Source organism: Leptodactylus fuscus, chromosome 1, assembly GCF_031893055.1.
Source record: "Leptodactylus fuscus isolate aLepFus1 chromosome 1, aLepFus1.hap2, whole genome shotgun sequence".
Lineage (NCBI taxonomy): Eukaryota > Metazoa > Chordata > Amphibia > Anura > Leptodactylidae > Leptodactylus > Leptodactylus fuscus.
The window spans coordinates 261,889,059-261,911,938 of NC_134265.1; the positions used below are offsets into that span (position 1 = coordinate 261,889,059).

General features: G+C 41.7%; 1 protein-coding gene across 1 annotated transcript in view; it reads right to left on the minus strand.

The window, feature by feature from the left end:
• Positions 1 to 7,497: 7,497 nt before the first annotated feature.
• ALPK1 (alpha kinase 1) overlaps positions 7,498 to 22,880 on the minus strand; it is a 136,274-nt gene continuing 120,891 nt past the window's right edge. Inside the window, exons 10-14 of the mRNA XM_075286392.1 lie at positions 17,996 to 20,288; positions 14,444 to 14,597; positions 12,309 to 12,471; positions 9,571 to 9,751; positions 7,498 to 7,804 (exon numbers count right to left, since the gene is read on the minus strand). Coding sequence (XP_075142493.1) covers positions 7,569 to 7,804; positions 9,571 to 9,751; positions 12,309 to 12,471; positions 14,444 to 14,597; positions 17,996 to 20,288 — 3,027 coding nt within the window. The 3' untranslated portion in view covers positions 7,498 to 7,568. The remainder of the gene's footprint in view (positions 7,805 to 9,570; positions 9,752 to 12,308; positions 12,472 to 14,443; positions 14,598 to 17,995; positions 20,289 to 22,880) is intronic.

Consider the following 22,880-nt stretch of genomic DNA (forward strand, 5'->3'; position numbering starts at 1 on the left):
CTGCACACAGTATTATGTCCCTTAGTGGCCCCTGCACACAGTATTATGTCCCTTAGTGGCCCCTGCACACAGTATTATACCTCATAGTGGCCCCTGCACACAGTATTATGTCCCTTAGTGGCCCCTGCACACAGTATTATGTCCCTTAGTGGCCCCTGCACACAGTATGATGTCCCTTAGTGGCCCCTGCACACAGTATTATCCCAATAGTGGCCCCTGCATATAGTATTATGTCCATTAGTGGCCCCTGCATACAGTATTATGTCCATTAGTGGCCCCTGCACACAGTATTATGTCCCTTAGTGGCCCCTGCACACCGTATTATGTCCCTTAGTTGCCCCTGCACACAGTATTATACCCCATAGTGGCCCCTGCACACTGTATTATGTCCCTTAGTGGCCCCTGCACACTGTATTATGTCCCTTAGTGGCCCCTGCACACAGTATTATGTCCCTTAGTTGCCCCTGCACACAGTATTATGTACCTTAGTGGCTCATGCACACAGTATTATGTCCCTCAGCGGCCCCTACACAAACTATTATCCCCCATAGTGGCTCCTGCACACAGTATTATGCCCCACTGAGGACACCCATAAACAATTATTATACTCTGGGGTCTTTTCAGACCCCAGAGTATAATAATTGGAGACCCAGGGGGAGAAAAACATAAAAAAAACACTGTTACTCACCTATCTCCCAGATCTGCTGCAGTCTTCCGCTGTCGGCCTCCGCCGTAGTTCATCTTCAATGACGTCAGACGTCACATGACCCGGGATGAAAGCCGGGGTCATGAGACGTCAGACGACTAGGCCTGAAGCCTGCCTGGTTCGTGGAGAGGTAAGTAACAGTGTTTTTTATGTTTCTTACCTCTCCCAGGCCTCTGATCATTATACTCGGGGGTCTGAAAAGTGTGATAGTGTTTGTGGGGCCTGCGGTGTCACTTACCGATCCCGGCCCTGCCAGGATCAGTAAGTAAATAGGGCCCGTTACCGGCTGGAGTAACTCCAGCTGGTAACGGCCTATTAAGAAAAAAAAAATGCAGCAGTAGCGGCTGTCGCCGGGCCCCTAATATCCCAGGCCCTGTGGCAGTTGCCTCTGCTGCTATGGCGGTAGTTACGCCACTGATATAGAGAAACACTTGCAAATCCCCAGCATTCTGCAGTTTTCATAAAAAGCTTTGTGTGTATGAGATTATGAAATCTTATTTGCTTTGTTGGGACTGTAAAGCAACAATGATGCGTTTCTGCAATGTGGGGCCTAAGAGAGCAGAGCAGAAGCTCAGGTAAGATGGCAGCTCCCATAACACCATAACACTTTGTTCTATCAACACAGCATAAGCATATAATCATAGTTAATGAGAAAGATATAATATTGGAAATAATCTTCCTTATTTATAGTGGAATTTGCTTCAGGATATTTTGGGCATTTGTTGCATATTTATAGCTGGCATTATGTGAAAGAGACCATTGATCATTTGCTGCGGAATTACTTTTCTGTTTTTATAGCATAAAATATTTTTCAATGAGCGATTTATAATTATTCAAATGCCCCATGTTACTAAAATAGGCACAAGTAGTTTTTTGCATAAGTCTCACCAATTTTCAAAAAGTAGGCCAGTATGTCCCCGTGTGCCGCCCGTGCTTCCACGGCTCCCTTCATTAAATGAATAGAAACTATGGAAGCACAGGTCGCAAAATAGAACAGGAATAGGACCTGTCCTGTTTGATGTGGCCTGGACTGTCGGCCCACTCACGGGACCGTGTAAATGACGGTTGTGTGAACGGGCCCATAGAAAAGAAATACATGGATAGCACACTGACCCACACCATGGTCGTCTGCAAGGGGCCTTAGTCTTATGCACAGGATATGCTATAAGAGTCTGATAGATGTGTGTCTCACCTATGGGAGCTGCATTTACCACAAGAACAAGGGGCCCTCCATTTACAGACACTGTGATTAGAGTGGCGGTTGCACATGCACATCTCTCCATTCACCTTTTGGGAGTTTTTAGTATAGTATGTATATATATATATATATATATATATATATATATATATATATATATATATATTATCTATGTAACTATTTTCAGAAGTCCCACAGTGAACATAGAAAGCTGCACATGCAGCTCCACTTACAGTCTACTTGAAACATGGGTCAGGCAAGATGGAAATACCATTTTAGGCTAAGGCTCCACGGGATGATACACAGCACTAAAGCGCTGCGGGAAAAACTGCGGCGGGAACGCATCGCGGTTCTTCCCGCAGAGCTTTGAACAGAAAGTTCACTGAGTTTTCCTTCACAAACTTTCTGTTTCTATTATATCTAGGGGAAAGCCGCCAGCATTTCCGTAGATATAATTGACATGCTGCGATTTCCAAAACTGCGCCAATTTTGGAAATTGCAGCGTGTCCGTGCTGCAGTTTGAAACACAAAGTGGGCATGGGATTCGCATGAATCCCATCCACTTTGCAGATACTGTAAAATGCCACAATTTTTCCTGTGGCGTTTCCAGCCTTAGAGATAACCAGCTTTCCCCATTATATGTAAATCTCTCCTCTCTGTCAGTTAAAGCCTGGGCACTCTGGCCCAAAAACACTGTGTGTGTGTGCCTAATCTAAGCGGGGCGCTGAGGAGGTAAGGAAGGTACAATGCTGTTTGTGTCTTTCTATCTAAAAATCTAAATCAGAAATGGATTTTTGTTGCAGCAGCCATTTTTGCAACAGTTCTTAAATAACTATTGGCCTTTGAGAAGATATTAAAAAGAAAACAACCAGGACGGCTGTGTTTCAATTCAAGTCCACTTTAGTTGGTCTTGACATATGTCCCGCCACTAGTCTTGCGTTATGCTTTTTGGATTCTGGTAGCTTCCCCTTGGGGTCGCAGGTTGTTCTAGGGCAAATTGTGCTAGCGGCTCGGGCTATGAACGCTCGTCAGTGGAAGTCCGCTCTTTGTTTGACTGTAGCTGAGTTAATCCATCATGTTGATTTAGCGTGTACTCTGGAACGTATGTTGGCCAACAAGAACCATACCTACTCCAAATTTCGCACCCAGTGGTCCCTTTGGATCTCGTATATGGAAGCTAGTAAGGCCTCTTCTTCCTTGCGATCTCAGGTTGATCCCGTGGGGACCCCTTAAACTTGGTAAATTTGTTAACTGCCCCGGGATTCCAGGTGGCTTCGTTTTCTATATTTGCTGTTATCCATATATTTTTGGTATTGTACCCAGGTATACTGTTCTTGAATATGTTTGGTTTTCTTGTTTCTTTTTGTTGTTGTCCAGGTTTTATTTTCCTTTTCTCCCGTCTCCCTCCCCTTTGGTGTTTCCCTCTTCTCCCCTTTCCCGAGCTTCTGTCTTCCTTTGTTATCTATGTTTTACCTGGGTTCCTGTTATCTACGCTTCGTGTGTATAACCGATTTTCTGGTCTTACTTTATTTGATTATTTGTGTGGTGTCTTCACACCCAGTTTGCGTTTTGTTGCATTGACCTTGTATGCAATAATTTAATGTTCGGAACTTTGCAGATTTTTCTTTTGTTTGTTACGGTTTTACATATTGAAAATTTCCCTTTCCTCAATAAAAATCAAATGTAAAATAAATAAAAAGAAAACAACCAATATGGAAACACTTCCTGCCGTCCCCCAATGAGATTAAATGTTTTTACAAAATAAAGTGACAAGGAAAATACAATTTATTTAATAAACATGACAAACAGTGCCCAGCATACACATATCATATCTGTATAACTTTAACAAACAATATAAACATAACAATATATTATGTATGATCTTTAGATATAAGAAAATAAATAAAAAACAATTGTAGCATAGTTTTTCCCATGTATCACATTTACAATAAAAAATAATGTAAACATCAAAATTATGTAAAAAAAAAACCCTTGTTATGCAAAAAAAGAAAAACGGCCCTCATAGTGATAGAAGAATCTAAAATTTTAAATTTTATTACAAAATAAAGTAGAAAGAATTTACGTGTATAAGGTCATTTAGAAAACAGTACTTGCGAATACATTTCTGTATATCCTTCTTAACTCAGGGATGGTTACCGTAGCTGCAGGAATTGCTATAAATGCTCACTACATGGCCAGAAAGCCTGGTACCAACTATAACCACCGCCATTAACTATTAGCATCTATAAGATAAGATAAGATAATCCTTTAATAGTCCCACCTTGGGGAAATTTCAGCGTGTTACAGCAGCATAGTAATACAGATACAGGATAATACAGAGTAATATGTTACAGACGTAGACACAGATAAGCTGAGAAGAGAAGATATACTAGGAGTCCATGGCAGCTAAGGAAAAACAGAAGAGAAAGAGGAAGACCTCATGGTCATCCTCATAATCATTAGTTCTCTGTGCGGAGAGCTCTTCGTTTGGTCTGATGTAGTTTATACAGCCTGGTCGCGGTTGGAAGGAAGGACCTGCGATAGCGCTCCTTCTCACACTTGGGGTGAAGCAGACGGTCGCTTACAGTGCTGCCAAGTCCCATCAGGGTCCCATACATGGGGTGGGATTTGTTCTCCCGCATGGAGGTCACCACAGACAGTATCCTTCTGTCACCCACCACCTGTACTGGGTCCAAGGGGCTCCCCAGGACAGAGCTGGCCCTCCTGATCAGCCTGTCAAGTCTATTTCTGTCCCTGGTTGATATACTGCTTCCCCAGCAGGCCACACCGAAAAAGATGGCTGAGGCAACCACAGAGTTGAAGAAGGCCCTAAGAAGTGTCCCCCGGACTCCGAAGGCCCTCAGCCTCCTGAGCAGGTAGAGTCTGCTGTGGCCCTTTCTGTGCAGCGCCTCCAGGTGATCAGCCCAGTCTAGTTTATTATTGAGGAGCACGCCCAGGTACTTATAGGTCCTGACTATCTCAATACATGTTCCTTGGATCTCCACCGGGGTCGGAGCACCTCTCCGTTTACTAAAGTCCACCACCATCTCCTTGGTCTTCCCAGCATTAATCCTGAGCTGGTTCTGCTGGCACCATTCAACAAAATCCCGGTTTAAGTCTCTGTATTCCCTATCATCGCCATCAGTGATAAGACCGACTATAGCAGAGTCATCGGAGTACTTCTGTAAGTAACAGCTGGATGAGTTGTGCCTGAAGTCAGCAGTGTACAGTGTGAAGAGGAATGGGGCAAGAACTGTACCTTGAGGTGCCCCCGTACTACAGATCACAGTGTCAGACACACAGTCCTGGGCTCTCACATACTGAGGGCGGTTTGTCAGGTAGTCTAGGATCCAGTTGGACAGGTGATGGTCCACACCACCAAGGTTCAGCTTCTCCCTCAGTAGCCCTGGCTGAATGGTGTTGAACGCACTGGAGAAATCAAAGAACATTATTCTCACAGTGTTCCCGGGTTTCTCCAGGTGAGAGAGAGCTCTATGAAGAAGGTGGATGATGGCATCATCTACCCCAATGCCTGGCCGGTAGGCAAACTGGAGGGGGTCCAGAGCGAAGCTCACTAGGGGGCGTAGGTGTGTCAGGACCAGTCTCTCTAGGACCTTCATCAGGTGGGATGTCAGTGCTACAGGTCGGTAGTCATTGTAGCCCATCGGGTTGGGTTTCTTTGGGACTGGTACCACGCAAGATGTTTTCCACAGTTGAGGTACCACCCCCAGCTTCAGGCTCATATTGTACATGTGCGTTATAATACCACACAGCTGGTCGCTGCACATTTTAAGAACTCTTGCGCTTATACCATCTGGTCCCCCCGCTTTGTTCGCTCTAATGTTCTTCATTTCCTTACACACCTGAGACTCCTGCAGGATCAGATAGTCAGATTGCAGTTGACCGCAGGTCGGTGGGGGTTGGGTCTTGGTGTGTGAGGGGAGGGCGGTTGGCTGACATGCTGGTGGAGGGAGCATTTGCTTGGAGTCGAATCTATTGAAGAATAGATTAAGCTCGTTAAGCCACTTCCTGTCCCCTACTGTTCGGTGCCCTGTCTTTTCCTTGTGTCCTGAAATTGCCTTAAGGCTGTCCCACACCTCAGAGATTCTACCCTCCCCCATCTGTAGCTCCATCTTCCGTCTGTAGTTGGCTTTCCCTTCTCTGATCAATTGTCTCAGCTGTTTTTGAACCGCCCCCAGGCCATCTTTGTCCCCAGACCTAAAAATTCTCTTTTTTTGCTTGAGGAGAGTTTTAATCTCAGAGTTAATCCATGGTTTGTTATTGGAGAAACACCTCACCTTCCTAGTTGGTACCGTGCTGTCCACACAGAAATTAATGTAGTCTGTTATGCAATGTGTGAGTCCCTCAATGTCCTCTGGAAATGAGTCTTGAAACACTTCCCATAAAGTTATATCAAAGCAGTCCCTTAGAGACTCGACACTTCCCTCTGACCAAATCTTCACGGTACGGGTAACCGCCGGTTCTCTGCGCACCAGTGGAATGTATGTGGGTCGCAGATGTACCAGGTTGTGATCTGATCTGCCTAGGGGTGGTAGGGCAGATGAGTTATATGCATCCCTTACATTGGCAAAGAGCAAGTCCAGCGTCTTGTTGTCTCTTGTATGGCAGGTTACATACTGGGTGAAGCCTGGTAGAGTGGATGCTGAGACATGGTTGAAGTCTCCAGACACTAGGAGCAGAGCATGGGGGTGAGATGATTGCAGCTCACTCACAACAGCATGGAGGACTTCACAGGCAGCGTCAGCTTTAGCAGAGGGGGGGACATATGCAGCTAGTACGATAACATGTGATAGTTCCCTTGGCAGGTAAAAAGGTCTCATGCCCACGGCTAGCAGTTCAATATCCTTTCCACACAATTGTTTCTTAACCACAATATGTCCTGGATTACACCATCTCTCATTGACAAATATTGCAATTCCTCCGCCTATTCGCTTACCGCTCTCCAGTGTTCTGTCCGCCCGAAGAAGTTTGAAGCCCTCCACGGAGGCAAGTATGTCCGGAGTGATTTCAGTAAGCCAAGTCTCTGTAAACAGCATCATACTGCACTCACGAAACTCCTGTTGATGTCTGGTCAGTGCTGTCAGTTCATCCATCTTATTCACAATTGATCTCACATTCCCCATAATGATGGACGGGATCACATGCTTTTTGCGTTTTCTTCCTTCGCGTCTCAGTATGCCGGCTCGTTTTCCGCGTTTTCTGCGTTTTCTAAGTCTCCTTATTAGTTCGTGGGGGATGGTAAGAGCATGCTTGTCCTGTAGCTTGTCCGGCTTGTCCTGCAGCATGCTTCTAAGGTGTAATAGTGTCTCCTTAGTGTAAACCAGTCTTCCTTGTCTGTGTGGAGGCATGCTTCAGACAAAAAGGCTCAAAAAGGATTTCTTTATAAGAGTTTCTGCATCAAATTCCAGCCCATGGTAAGTTCTTATACTAATACTCCTTATAGTAATAGAAAAAAGTGAAGAAAAAAGGACGGGATAGAGAAAGATCAGTTTAGTTTCAGCAGCTGTAAACACATGCAGCCACACACTAGGCAGGCGCATATGTATAAAAAAAAAAAAAAAAAAAAATGACCACAATCATAACTTCCACCTTGCTGAGGTTATTTCATAGTCATAGTCACTTTTTGGAGATGTAAATGTTTAATTACCTTTTATTTTTCCCACATTTACCAAATTCTGCTAACATTTCCATACTAGGTCTTCTTAGAGAAAGTCTTTTACATATGTCATTGCATTCTTTATGTTGATAAGTGAAGAACATGTATATCCCATACTTTCCAAAGTTGATATGTGTGGTTCCTAGTGTATTGCTGGCCGAATGAACCTGTGGGTCTGTTAGATATATGATTGCTTCACCTTTCTCACTTCCAGTCACCCACCCTGTAAACATACAGTAAAAGGCTGTGTTAGCGCATAAAAAAGAAAATCCTAGAAATAAATTATAATTCACTATATTAAAATTGAAGCACATGTCTTAACACGTAACTCCTGTATGTCCTCTATATTTGCTGCTTCTAGTAATTTCCTCAATAAATTTAGAGGTTAAAAACCCAGCTTTTCTATGGTCACCTGCATAGAGGATACCCTGTTTCCCCGAAAATAAGACACCCCCCACTTCACCTTCTGGATCACATACAACCGGCAGTCATGCCGGCACTCCGCTAAGGAAGCATCAGCATGACTGCCGATTGTTCCCCGCACCAGCCGCTGCATAAGACATCCTCCGAAAATAAGAAAGGTCATATATTTCGTTAGATAATTAATTATAAGTAACTGTCTTATTTTCGGGGAAACAGGGTAGTTTTTAACTTGTCACATTTCACACTGAAAACTGAGTGACAACTATTGAGGAAGCAGAGGGTACTTGTCATAGGGACTATAATAATTTGTCTAGTTTATTATTTCATAAGAAATAGTAAGGGAGCCTTCACACGGAGTAAACGCGCGTGTATTTTTGCAAAATACTAATAAACGCCAACAAAAAAAAAATCGCACAAAATGACACTTTAAAAGAAAAGAATATAATATGTAATAAATAAATAAATAAACCATAAATGGCACTAGAGGTACATCTATAATTTTATAAACAGCAAATTAACAGAAAAATATGGATTATACGGGATTATAAAAACACAAATGCTATCGTTAAAAATAAGTCAAACACCTGTTCACTGGTTGTGTATTGCAGCTCAACTGTATTGACTTTAATGCAGTTGAGCTGCATTGCCAAACATGGACAGGTGTGGGCTATTTGGAAGAAAAGCAGTCATGTTTTAGTAAACAAGTACAATACATTTAGGCCTCATTCACATCTGCATCGGTAATCCATTCGGGGGGGGGGTCCGCATGGGGACCCCCCCAAAAGGAATACCAAACACATTGGCAAGCGGTGTGCAGTGAGAGCACACGGACCCCATAGACTATAATCTGGTCCATTTGCCTGCCGCGAGATCTCTGCAGGGACCATGCAGACAGGAAAGTACGTCACAATCTACTTTTCTGTCCGCATGACTCGTGCGGAGATCTTGCAACAAGCACATGGACCCCATTATAGTCTATGGGATCCGAGTGCTTTCACTGCACACCGCTTGCCAATGCATTCGGTAGTCCGTTCTGGGGGTCCCCATGCGGAATCCCCCGAACGAATTTCCGACGCAGATGTAAACAAGGCCTTAGACCCAAATTCCAGAGGTCTAAGCTAAATAAATTGTGAATAATAATTCTAAACAGTGAAAGTACTAAAATTCTGTTCACACTGCTGTGGTACTGTAAATAGGCAATGTCATTCCATCAAACTTTGCATAAATCAATAGTATGATAGGCGACTATTTAGTTTTATGCTGGTGCTAAATAAAAACCAAAGTACTTTATTCTTATAAGTATATGTCAGTACTGCTCTATATATGTCCTGCATGGTAATGCCCCAGCTCACAGAGAAAAACAAACTACAGATATAGAATTCAAAGGGGAAACTGCTAGAAATTTCAGAATATATTGTTATACCTTATGTACACACGCATAAGACCTTACTCTGAATGGAACAAGTATGCTTTAAGAATCATAGACAGAAAGTATTAGTTCATGCATATTTCAGAAGTACTATATGTGTTTGGTCATGTTTGGGTTTGAAAAAGATCATATCTTACCTTGTAAATCCACCACTATATCAGAAAAATGTTCATAAGCAAAATGTCCAAATGCCAAACCATACTTAGTAGCTTCAAACTCTGTTTTAACAATTTTAGTGTTATTAGTAAGTTTTACAAACTCTCCGAGTATGTAAGGCTCCACACTAATACATTCCTTTATGCATCTGCCCTCCGTGATCTGAAACAGTGAAATTAGAGACAGTTAAAATGGCGGCATATATACTTAACCTGGTTATAGACTTAGAGCCCAGTTCCACGATAAACTTCCCATTTCCCAATGTAACACAACCCACAGTAGTTCAATGCACATTACCACTTTTAACAAATAACAATCTTACAGTTTTTGGTCAATTCAATCACAGCTGCCAAATTTATTCCATGAATGGGAGGCAACTTCCATAACTGCTTCTACCATAGGGATGGCGCTTCCATGAAGAAATATTTTGTAAATGGACAGCAGATGTGGATCCACAGTGCCAGCTAACCAGTTTGACTTCGGTACAAGGGTGTTATCTAAGGTCTCTTAGATCTGGCCTTCACCACAGGGTGACTACCAGGTTGCTACCTTTCGGAGTGGTCCCAGTGCAAATGACAGCTGGTCAAAGGCCAAAGAAGCGACGGTGCGAAGCACCAGTCGTTCACCCAAAAGAGTGGTCAAGTCTTGTCTGAAGATCTGTGGCTGGCAGCTGAACTGCCATGTTGAAAAACAAGCCAAAGGGTTGAGGTAGCCTGCACAGGCTCACAGGTCAGGGACAGGCAGAGGTCATGCCCAGAAATCAGGCAGATAAGGGCAAATAAGCAGGAACAGAGTCAAAGAACAAGTCAGAGGTCATACACAACTAAACAGACAGAATACAAAAACACCTATATTGTTCATACTGTATGAAAACCAGAGCATTCTGGGATTGGCTGGGAGGTACACTGTCCTATGGGCTGGATCAGGAGTTGCTGCAGATGTAAATACATAGCAGAAGGGAAAGTCAAAAACCCCACAGTGTGAAAAAAAGGTAAGCCAGCAGTTTAGTATTCTTGGAGAGATGGTACGCCGATGAGCTTAGAGCGCCCGCTGTACAGTTTTTGTTTTCCCACATTTCAGCAGCCATCATTTTTCTTTCTTTTTATGTCAAGAATACTACATATAGTATTGCTTTTAGCGATTATTTTGCACTGCACATAAGTAAACATTTAGTTTAAAATAGTTTTTTATGTGCAAAAAGTAGAAAAAAAATAATTTCAGCATTTTTCATTTACATAATTCATTTATCATCATGAATAAATGAATGAATGTGTTCACTGTATTATATGGCTTGTTACAACTATGGAAATAAAAAAAATTACAAAAATGTATTAATTTTTTTCTACCTTTAGCACAATAAATTAAATAAATAAATAAATAAATAAATAAATAATATAGAGGTAATGCAGCTCAGATAGTAGTAATAAGCCTTGGCAATTGACCAACCCTGGTGGATGCCATGGTGGTGAAATGTGCCTTGCGGCACGGGCATGGTTGGTAATATGTTTATGACTTATCCATCAGGGTCAGAGCATACAGTGTTTTTTGGTGCTGATTTTGACGTTGAATCCACCTCAAAATCAACCTCCAAAAAAAGTCTCCAAATAGAGTTCTATTGGGAGACTTTTTTTGGAGACTGATTTTTTTTTTTTTTTTTTTTTATGTAGATTGTGAGCCCCACATAGAACTTGCAATGTACATTCTTTCCCTATCAGTATGTCTTTGGAATATGGGATGGAAATCCATGCAAACACGGGGAGAACATACAAACTCCTTGCAGATGGTTTTTTGCCCTTGGTGGGATTTGAACACCAGGACTCCAGCGCTGCAAGGCTACAGTGCTAACCACCAAGCCACCGTGTGGCCCCCCTGGAGACTGATTTTGAGGCAGATTCAGTGTCAAAATCAGCACCAAAAAACTCTGTGTGCACTGAGCCTGACTATGATCTGATCTGTCTCTATTAATATGCTATTGATTTGTGCATTTTGCAAGCCTGTTTGGCAGCTATATAGCATGCATACCAAGACTTCCCTTCCAAGCTTTGTATTTACCTAGTTACACTGACTGACCTTCCACCATTTCATTTATGTGTGGTTACCATATTAAAATTTCCTCCTTTCATTCATTATCATATTTTTTATATAATAAATATGTCTTTTACATTCATGTTCTGTCTTGTGAGTTTTCTAATTTGGTGCATTGATTCTCACTCGTGGACCTTTGTGTTACTAAGGCATTTGTGTCTGTGTTCTAGTTGTAATTTAACCCTGGTGGATGGCATTGCTGGCCCTGCCAAGGTGAATATAAGAATTATTGTATGTGATGTCTATATCTTTTAGGTGTCAGGGCTCTGCAAACACTAAGATAGGAAATTAAGTAAACAAAAGGGGAGACGGTACTTTTTGTCTTAAAATTTCTATCATTCAATGACTTTACCACATACGGCAGTGTTCACACTGTGCACAGCTAAAACTGGGATTAAATGTGACAAAGAGAAACCAGAAGATTTCCCTTCATCCTATTCTTATTTTTAGGATCCACTTCTTGTTTTGTTTAAAAGGTAGGCAATACCATGTTTCATCTGGTCAGTGATTTTGTGTTGACTTCTCCAGTCTCAAATGCAATTCCTGTTCATTGGCTTTTTAAAGAGAATTCAATAATATGCCACGTGTTAGAATGACTACATATTACTAGTGTCACCCATTAGGGGAGTCTTACCAAAAGAATAGCAGACGGGACATAAAATATCTGTGTGGGAATGTTTAATCCATACAGTCTCTTGTTGAATTCAGTGACGTAGTACTGAGCAGTCATCTGACGTTCCACATCACAGAAATGGTACAGCAGTTCCTTGCGTTTTTTGTATGCTTTGCCAATGTACCTAGGAAATGGACAAAGATAAATCAGACAAGTAAATAAAGCAATTGTATCTCCAGGCCACCACAGGTGCCCCCGGGGAAATTTATTAATATAGACACTCCAAAAAATGCAACACCTTGTCCATTTTCCGACCTGCTTGCCATTTTTTTAAAAGTGGGCTGAGCAGGTGGAGATGAAGGTAGGAGTAGCCGTGGAAGCCTCAGCCCACAGAATTACAGGAAAGCATTATACCTGAATTCTATGCTAGATCCTGGCATATGGGATCTCCTACGGTGCACCAAAAGCTGGAGTCTCTTAGTAATTCTGGGACATCTGTTGCTAGCGCTCACAGTGCTAAGACCATCACATGATACACTGGTCTTAATAAATTCCAAACTGCCAATTATTGGAGGAAGCACTTTTTTTCCATCACAACAAGTAATTTACAGCCAAGGTAACAAGGTGTATAGTGCAGGCTATACACTCACCGGCCACTTTATTAGGTACACCATGCTAGTAATGGGTTGGACCCCCTTTTGCCTTCAGAACTGCCTCAATTCTTCGTGGCATAGATACAACAAGGTGCTGGAAGCATTCCTCAGAGATTTTGCTCCATATTGACATGATGGCATCACACAGTTGCAGTCGCAGATTTGTCGGCTGCACATCCATGATGCGAATCTCCCGTTCCACCACATCCCAAAGATGCTCCTCTATTGGATTGAGATCTGGTGACTGTGGAGGCCATTGGAGTACAGTGAACTCATTGTCATGTTCAAGAAACCAGTCTGAGATGATTCCAGCTTTATGACATGGCGCATTATCCTGCTGAAAGTAGCCATCAGATGTTGGGTACATTGTGGTCATAAAGGGATGGACATGGTCAGCAACAATACTCAGGTAGGCTTTGGCGTTGCAACGATGCTCAATTGGTACCAAGGGGCTCAAAGAGTGCCAAGAAAATATTCCCCACACCATGACACCACCACCACCAGCCTGAACCGTTACCGATACAAGGCAGGATGGATCCATGCTTTCATGTTGTTGACGCCAAATTCTGAACCTACCATCCGAATGTCGCAGCAGAAATCGAGACTCATCAGACCAGGCAACGTTTTTCCAATCTTCAATTGTCCAATTTCGATGAGCTTGTGCAAATTGTAGCCTCAGTTTCCTGTTCTTAGCTGAAAGGAGTGGCACCCGGTGTGGTCTTCTGCTGCTGTAGCCCATCTGTAGCCTCAAAGTTGGACGTACTGTGCGTTCAGAGATGCTCTTCTGGCTACCTTGGTTGTAACGGGTGGCTATTTGAGTCACTGTTGCCTTTCTATCAGCTGGAACCAGTCTGGCCATTCTCCTCTGACCTCTGGCATCAACAACGCATTTCCGCCCACAGAACTGCCGCTCACTGGCTGTTTTTTCTTTTTCGGACCATTCTCTGTAAACCCTAGAGATGGTTGTGCGTGAAAATCCCAGTAGATCAGCAGTTTCTGAAATACTCAGACCAGCCCTTCTGGCACCAACAACCATGCCACGTTCAAAGGCACTCAAATCACCTTTCTTTCCCATACTGATGCTCGGTTTGAACTGCAGGAGATTGTCTTGACCATGTCTACATGCCTAAATGCACTGAGTTGCCGCCATGTGATTGGCTGATTAGAAATTAAGTGTTAACGAGCAGTTGGACAGGTGTACCTAATAAAGTGGCCGGTGAGTGTATATGTGTATGCTGCCAAAGCTTTGCAGTATTGTGTGACTACAACAGGTGCTAACATGGTGAGCAAACTGAATTTATGGTCCAGCTGAAAGAAAGTCTAACTAAGTTAGGAAGAACATGTAAATGTATAGTCACTTGAGGCACCACCATTAGGACCCACATCTGTTAGGACGACAAAAGTATCCAAGCCCAGTACTTAACCGTCACCATCAGCCTGACAAATAGGTGATAAGGGTGTCCCTTTAGATAACTTATATACCACATAAGATCTGTAACATACCTTCCCAGAGTCTCATCCTGGTGTAGAAAGTGGACCCAGAATGCTTTTCTTTGTTTCCCTTCTTTTTTAACATCCACATAATCTCCAATATGTACAGCAGTTTCCTGGGCTGTCCAAAGCTCAGATTTTTTGGAAAACTTAAGAAGCAGAGCATCTGCATAAAAAAGAGGTGAAACCACTATCACGTGAAGAGTACCATATGGCAAAATTACAATATTTTCAGCAAAAAAAAACTCATATTGGATCAGTTTTGGTACTATAAGGGTAAGTTCACACGGGGCTTTTTGGATCGGAACCTGAGGCGGATGTCGCCTCAGGTTCCGATCCAAAAACCAGCTAGCCGCAACTGAAAGCCGATGGACTGCACCGGCATCCAGCCACGCACTCTGCTGCGGATTAGGCCCGATGAATGGGCCTAGTCCAGAGGAGGGAGTTTCTTCAGGATGAATCGCGAGGCGATTTCTGAATCGCTTCCTTTTTCTGGGAGCCGGAAGAAACGGCTCCCGGAAAAAAGACCTGAGCGGCTCCCATTGATTTCAATGGGAGCTGTCTTTTTGGTCAGGGTTGTGAGGTGAATTTGGCCTCAAAACCCTGACCAAAAAACTCCGTGTGAACGCAGCCTTAGGTGGTCCAGTCTATGATAAAAATGATTTTGCCCAGGACCCATGGGCATCAGTAAGAGATGATCACTAAGTAATAAGAAGTCTTATTTTGGCTTACTACATACCATCCACAATACAATAGACCATACTCCTCAAATACTGATAAGGGTATATTCACATGTAGCATAAATTTCAGTTACTGAAAATCAGTTCTGAATCAAAGCACACTCACATAGATAACTCGATCCTATACTATAACAAGACATTTATTGGTATAATGTCAGTCGCTAAGATGAAATTAGCAATTCCTTGTCTATATAATGCCCATATGTCACATGATGTCAGTCATACATTCCCTGTGCAGAGGGATCGGACACTTTGGTACACGCAGCGGCGACAGCACAGTGTCAATGTCTCTTTTGTTGTTCGTTCTTGAAAACTGGTTTGTATGACTAAAAAGGATTTGATTAAAAATAAATAAAATATGTCTATGTAGACATGTCACAGGTAACAATGATATCATGGGCACTATTATTAGATTAGCATTATTAGTAATCTGTATATGGAGAAAGCAAGGACCACATACTGTAAATCATGTGTCCACTAACCAGTGCCCCCATAGTATAAAAATGACAAAGTAAAATATGATAAAAATAAACAAATTAAATACTAAAAAAAGTTTAAAAAAAAGAAAAAACTAGTTAATAAACACCAGTATGTGCACGACACAAATGTGTGGTATTAATATGTTCCTGTTATAAAGAATGTATGTTACCCTTACATAACATAATGACCTTTTGTGTCAAAAAAAGACAAAATATTGTATGTGTGGTACTTTCCTTGTGGTTGGCTAATAAACGTTTCATGCCAACAAAACTTTTGCAATATTTGATACAAAGGTATATAACATTGAATACGTTTTCTGGCTACCATGGATGGCTCCACACTATTTTTTTCTCCACTTTCACTACAAAACAATTCTGTCCCTGGATAATTGTCATCCATGTACAGAGGCTGCATAGGGCTTTTATTCTCTGCATTAAAGGAACTTCATATTTTACAAAATTTACACATAAGGTTTTAGGCAAATATCACACATTGAACAAAGCATGAAAAAAATGGAAAAGTATTCTCTGACCAGCTCAAAATTTTATTCTACTCGGTGCCATTTTTAAAGGATAACTGCAGAAGACAAAAAAATCATGAATGTGTTCTGGGACTGAAGGACCAAATCACCAGGCCGTTAAAGCGTGGCCGGTGGATGTACATAGACTTTTTAAGGGTTATATGCATTAGAAATATGCAGCAACTCTGTCTTGTAATTTATAGTCACAATGACTACATATGTGGATATAGCATTGATCCTGGTTGGTCATGTATTTCCATCCAGGGGTTCTGACACTGTGAAATGTGTCTTTTCAGGATTTCTGAACACAATGCTGAGAGCAGATGTTACATATTGAGATGTGACTTTAAGATAAATGGAGTACTTTTTCTACTATTTGTAGATAATGGGATTGTAAAAAAATACAAGCTCACAAAACCTACATACAAAAATTTACAAAAAAAAACAAACAAAAAAGAAAAAAAAGGGATGAAGGGGATTCCCAAAAACTGTTTTATGACACATTGTTGGCCTGCTCAATAATGGTGACCAGGTCCATACTTCTACTATGTCTAATCTTTAAGATGCAGTGGTACTCACATAAGCACTCTATGGCTGGGGCCCCACGTGGCGCATACACCACGATTTGCCCATGGCTGAAATGCTGCAGAAAAAATCGCCACATTTCACAGCCAGAGAAAAATGGATGGGATCTTAGCGAATCCCATGCCCACTTTGCGAAAAAAAACCGCAAAGCAGGCACACTGTGGTTTCCAAAACCTGCACGGTTTTGGAAATCGCAGTATGTCAGTTATACCTATGGAAACGCTGGCAGATTCCCCATAGGTATAATTGAAACAAAAAGTCTGAAGAGGAAAACTCTGCGAACTTTCTGTCTAAAGCGCTGCATTGCAGATGTGGTTTTCCCTGTAGCACTTTTTTGCTGCAGGATGCCACGTGGGGCCTTAGCATATAAGGGGGCGTTCACACTACCGTCGGTGTCCGACAGGTAGTGTCCACTCCTAGTGTCCGCTCAAAATCTGTCACGGACACTAGGAGTGGACACTAGCTGTGTCCGTGACACCTGTCATTTATTTCAATGGGCATCGGGTGCGTTCTTTGGACTCCGTGCCCGTCCTTCCCTGTCCGCAAGTGAAGATGTCCGACTTCTCAAGCGGACAGAGGAACCCTGCATGCAACCCGGTGCTGGCATTGGCCACATAGCCCCAAAGCATGAATTGTTTTGTAAAGAGGAATGGTCCAAAATACCTTCATCCAGGAACTGATTAAAAGCTACAGCAAGCGACTAGAGGCTGTTATCTTTGCAAAAGGAGGATCTACTAAATATTAATGTCACTTTTCTGTTGAGGTGCCCATACGTTTGCACCGGTCAAATTTTGGTTTAATGCATATTGCGCATTTTCTGTTAGTACAATAAACCTCATTTCAATCCTGAAATATTACTGTGTCCATCAGTTATTAGATATATCAAACTGAAATGGCTGTTGCAAACACAAAAATATTTAGAACTAAAAATGATTAAGATTAATAGGGGTGCCCAAACTTTTTCATAGGACTGTATATAGGGGCAACACGGTGGCTCAGTGGTTAGCACTGCAGCCTTGCAGCTCTGGAGTCCTGGGTTCGAATCCCACCAGGAATGACAGGTGCAAGGAGTTTGCATGTTCTCCCTGTGTTTGTGTGGATTTCCTCCCATACTACAGAGACATACTGATACTTTACTATAGAGACATACTGATACCTATATGGGGCTCACAATCTACATAAAAAAAAAAAAAAAAAATCATATGATATAAATATAATATCACCTTACTTTATACTTACTATGTGTCTTTTGTGAATGCTTGAAGCTAAATACTCCTGTTTTCTGCAGCCTCTCCAGTAGCCATTGGTGACTTACACCAGAAAGAAGCTCTTCATAATCACTGTCATTCAGAGACCGAGCTTGTTGTATGTGCTCAGTATCTAGGCCTGGCAGCATACCAAACGAACTTGCACTTGAATTCAGAAATGAATTTGACTCAGAAAAAGATCCAGAAAACTGACTCATTTTGCTCCAAGAGCTGGATCCATGGCTGCTACTGAAACCCAGACTTGATTTATCATCTCCTTCTTCGGTGCTCTCACATGGATCAATAATATTTGCCAATGGTTTTCTGCTACTTTTTGTGGAGGACAAATTTAATTTACCGTGGGATAAAGAGGTTTGTCCAGGTGAAGTTTCTACAGAGTACTGTCGATTAAGGAATTTCAGTTCCAATTTGTCCTCTGTACCTAAGAACTTTCCTTCAGAACTTGAGTCAGATGTATCTTGGCTAACTACAGATGTAGATGCCCCTGAAGGGACGGATAACTGACTGAGGAAGACATTTTCTGCAGTATCTTTTGTTTCAGATTTTATGTCGGTTCCATGAAACAAGCTTTGTCTTGCTGTATTACCTACCACAACTACAGATTTTGGGTTTTCCTGTGATAACTCTACAAGCACATCATTTGTTTCAGTTTCTGTTACAGCAATGCTATCTAGAAAATAAGGATTTGCTGGTGGGTTATGATGATTTCCATGATCTGGAATATGTTCTTTTTCAGGTTTATTGTCAGTTCCATGAATTACAGCTTGTCCCGTACAACATCTGGCTGCATCTGGATGAGTTCTGGTCATGAGAATGTCTGTGCCATCTGTTTCAGCATTTATATCAATTCCCTGGATCACTGTATGCCCTTGGGACTGACCTGTAGATATCATGTTATTCCTACCGATTCCAGGGAGTACACTATCGGTAGTAACTGCGGTTTCTGCTTGCATGTCGATTCCATGCATTACTGTTTGCCCTGTATTAACAATTGATGAATGTGCATTGATACCAATGCACATGTCATCTACAGCATCCATTAATGCACTAGCTAAGTCAGTAACATTAAGGGACTCTTCTTCTGATAAACCACTGTGAGACACACAATGTTTTCCTGTTATACTGACATTAGGAGAAGAAAAATGGTCAATAACCTCAAAGTCTCCATCCTCTGAACTTTGGTCAGTGCCTGCTTTATGTAATACAGCTTCTGCCTTTGAGATATCGCTGACATTGTCTCCAACTTTAGAGCCTGTGACACTTGTATCATTGGAAAATAATTCTTCTGGTTGCTTATATGAGAGACTGTTGGACAGTTTACTAGAATTTTCGTTTTCTTGAATTGAGAGTCCCTGAAAATTGACTTCAGTGTTTTTCTTGTTTCCAAGGATGCGCTCAACAAGGTTATCTGAAGAGCACGTATTGTTCACTTTCTCTGCTTTGTCATTATCTTCCTCTTCTGCCTTTTGTTCAGGGATATATTCCCAACTAAAAGAGGAATGTGACAAGCTTAAGCTACGACTGCTGTTGAGGGACCTACTTAATTTCCCTTTACTGCTACCAGAGTGACTTACTGCATCAGACCGTACAAATTTTCTTCTCCTAGCTGATACCTCATCTGAGCGATCACTTATTTCCTCTGTATGGATGACGGTATAGTCTAAGATGCTTACAGTATCGGTAGTCTTCAAGGCAGTGATGCAGGCTCCTGATTTTATTTCATCTGTCATGACATGCTGCTTGCACGTAGTGTCAAATACTTCACACACAGAATTGTGATGATGAGAATACATATCCAACAACTCAGTAAAGCTGATATTTCTAGTAACAAATTTTTTTTCCACACATTCCTTGTAACTGTCTGGAACATAACAATTGTCCTCTGAGCTCTGGAACGGTTGTACACCTAAACGTTCTTTAATGGAGTTTATAACAGACATGATCTCAATGGATAAGTCGACTTTGTTTCGTTGATCTGGTAACATGTTATATTTTGCAAGTTTTTCCATGGCTTCGCTGCACAATTGATTCACATCTTCATTTATGGTGTCTTTGCTGTTAAGCCACTTGTGCACATTTACAAGACAAAAGGCTGCCCTGACAAAGCTGTGAAGCTCTTGCTTACTTATCACACGGTCGCCTTTATTTTTGGTGAGGAGACCAATCTGGAAAGATTCCTTAGCTTCAGAGAGATAGTAGGATCTTTTCTCACGTGGACACTCTCTTGACAAGCTGTAAGATAATAAACATGCACCACGAATGTTCTGGAGAATAAGAAAAGGTTAAGATAAAATTGTTACTTAATTATAATGGATAGCTCTAAATATATAGCACTATATATGATATATATAGAATTTACCTGTTTAGAATCTACAGGTGTTCAGACAAACTTGCCTGACTACTATATATTGTAATATAAAATTTAGCGTCTTTTTATAAGATGATTATGTTTTGTACATTCTAATATCTAAAACAATGTTAAAACTGCGATATCTAATTTTTGTATCACTTTAATCTTATCTCTCCTTTTTCACATGTGAGCTTATACAGTTCAGTGCAGAGAAAACTCTAAATTTGTGTAATGTATAGCTTTAATGGAAAACATATGGACCTGTATGTTATGCTAACAATGTATATTCATTGCAAAAATACAAATATATAAAAATCACATCCAAAAATTGCTCCAAAACATGGCATAAAGATTAGAGATGAGCGAACAGTGTTCTATCGAACTCATGTTCGATCGGATATTAGGCTGTTCGGCATGTTCGAATCGAATCGAACACCGCGTGGTAAAGTGCGCCATTACTCGATTCCCCTCCCACCTTCCCTGGCGCCTTTTTTGCTCCAATAACAGCGCAGGGTAGGTGGGACAGGAACTACGACACCGGTGACGTTGAAAAAAGTAGGCAAAACCCATTGGCTGCCGAATACATGTGACCTCTAATTTAAAAGAACAGCGCCGCCCAGGTTCGCGTCATTCTGAGCTTGCAATTCACCGAGGACGGAGGTTTCCGTCCAGCTAGCTAGGGCTTAGATTCTGGGTAGGCAGGGACAGGCTAGGATAGGAAGGAGAAGACAACCAACAGCTCTTGTAAGAGCTAAATTCCAGGGAGAAGCTTGTCAGTGTAACGTGGCACTGACGGGCTCAATCGCCGCAACCCAGCTTTCCCAGGATCCTGAATGGAATACACTGTCAGTGTATTCCCGTATACCCGATATATACCCCGATACCCGTTCCAACGGTGTGCCCCCCCACCTTCACCCCAGAAATACCCTGCAAGTCCCCTAGCAATAGAATTGGGGCTATATACACCCACAATTTTTACTACTGGTATACAGTGCCATTGTCTGACTGGGAATTCAAAGAATATATTGGGAATACAAATACCCTCATTTCTTGCTACTGCCATATAGTGCCAGTTTCTGACTGGTAATTCAAAGAATATATTGGGGTTACGTGCACCCACAATTTTTACTACTGGTATACAGTGCCATTGTTTGACTGGGAATTCAAAGAGTATATTGGGAATACAAATACCCTCATTTCTTGCTACTGCCATATAGTGCCAGTTTCTGACTGGTAATTCAAAGAATATATTGGGGTTACGTGCACCCACAATTTTTACTACTGGTATACAGTGCCATTGTCTGACTGGGAATTCAAAGAGTATATTGGGAATACAAATACCCTCATTTCTTGCTACTGCCATATAGTGCCAGTTTCTGACTGGTAATTCAAAGAATATATTGGGGTTACGTGCACCCACAATTTTTACTACTGGTATACAGTGCCATTGTCTGACTGGGAATTCAAAGAATATATTGGGGTTATAAATACCCTCATTTCTTGCTACTGCCATATAGTGCCAGTTTCTGACTGGTAATTCAAAGAATATATTGGGGTTACGTGCACCCACAATTTTTACTACTGGTATACAGTGCCATTGTCTGACTGGGAATTCAAAGAGTATATTGGGAATACAAATACCCTCATTTCTTGCTACTGCCATATAGTGCCAGTTTCTGAATGGGAATTCAAAGAATATATTGGGGTTACGTGCACCCACAATTTTTACTACTGGTATACAGTGCCATTGTCTGACTGGGAATTCAAAGAATATATTGGGGTTATAAATACCCTCATTTCTTGCTACTGCCATATAGTGCCAGTTTCTGACTGGTAATTCAAAGAATATATTGGGGTTACGTGCACCCACAATTTTTACTACTGGTATACAGTGCCATTGTCTGACTGGGAATTCAAAGAGTATATTGGGAATACAAATACCCTCATTTCTTGCTACTGCCATATAGTGCCAGTTTCTGACTGGGAATTCAAAGAATATATTGGGGTTACGTGCACCCACAATTTTTACTACTGGTATACAGTGCCATTGTCTGACTGGGAATTCAAAGAATATATTGGGGTTATAAATACCCTCATTTCTTGCTACTGCCATATAGTGCCAGTTTCTGACTGGTAATTCAAAGAATATATTGGGGTTACGTGCACCCACAATTTTTACTACTGGTATACAGTGCCATTGTCTGACTGGGAATTCAAAGAGTATATTGGGAATACAAATACCCTCATTTCTTGCTACTGCCATATAGTGCCAGTTTCTGACTGGGAATTCAAAGAATATATTGGGGTTACGTGCACCCACAATTTTTACTACTGGTATACAGTGCCATTGTCTGACTGGGAATTCAAAGAATATATTGGGGTTATAAATACCCTCATTTCTTGCTACTGCCATATAGTGCCAGTTTCTGACTGGTAATTCAAAGAATATATTGGGGTTACGTGCACCCACAATTTTTACTACTGGTATACAGTGCCATTGTCTGAC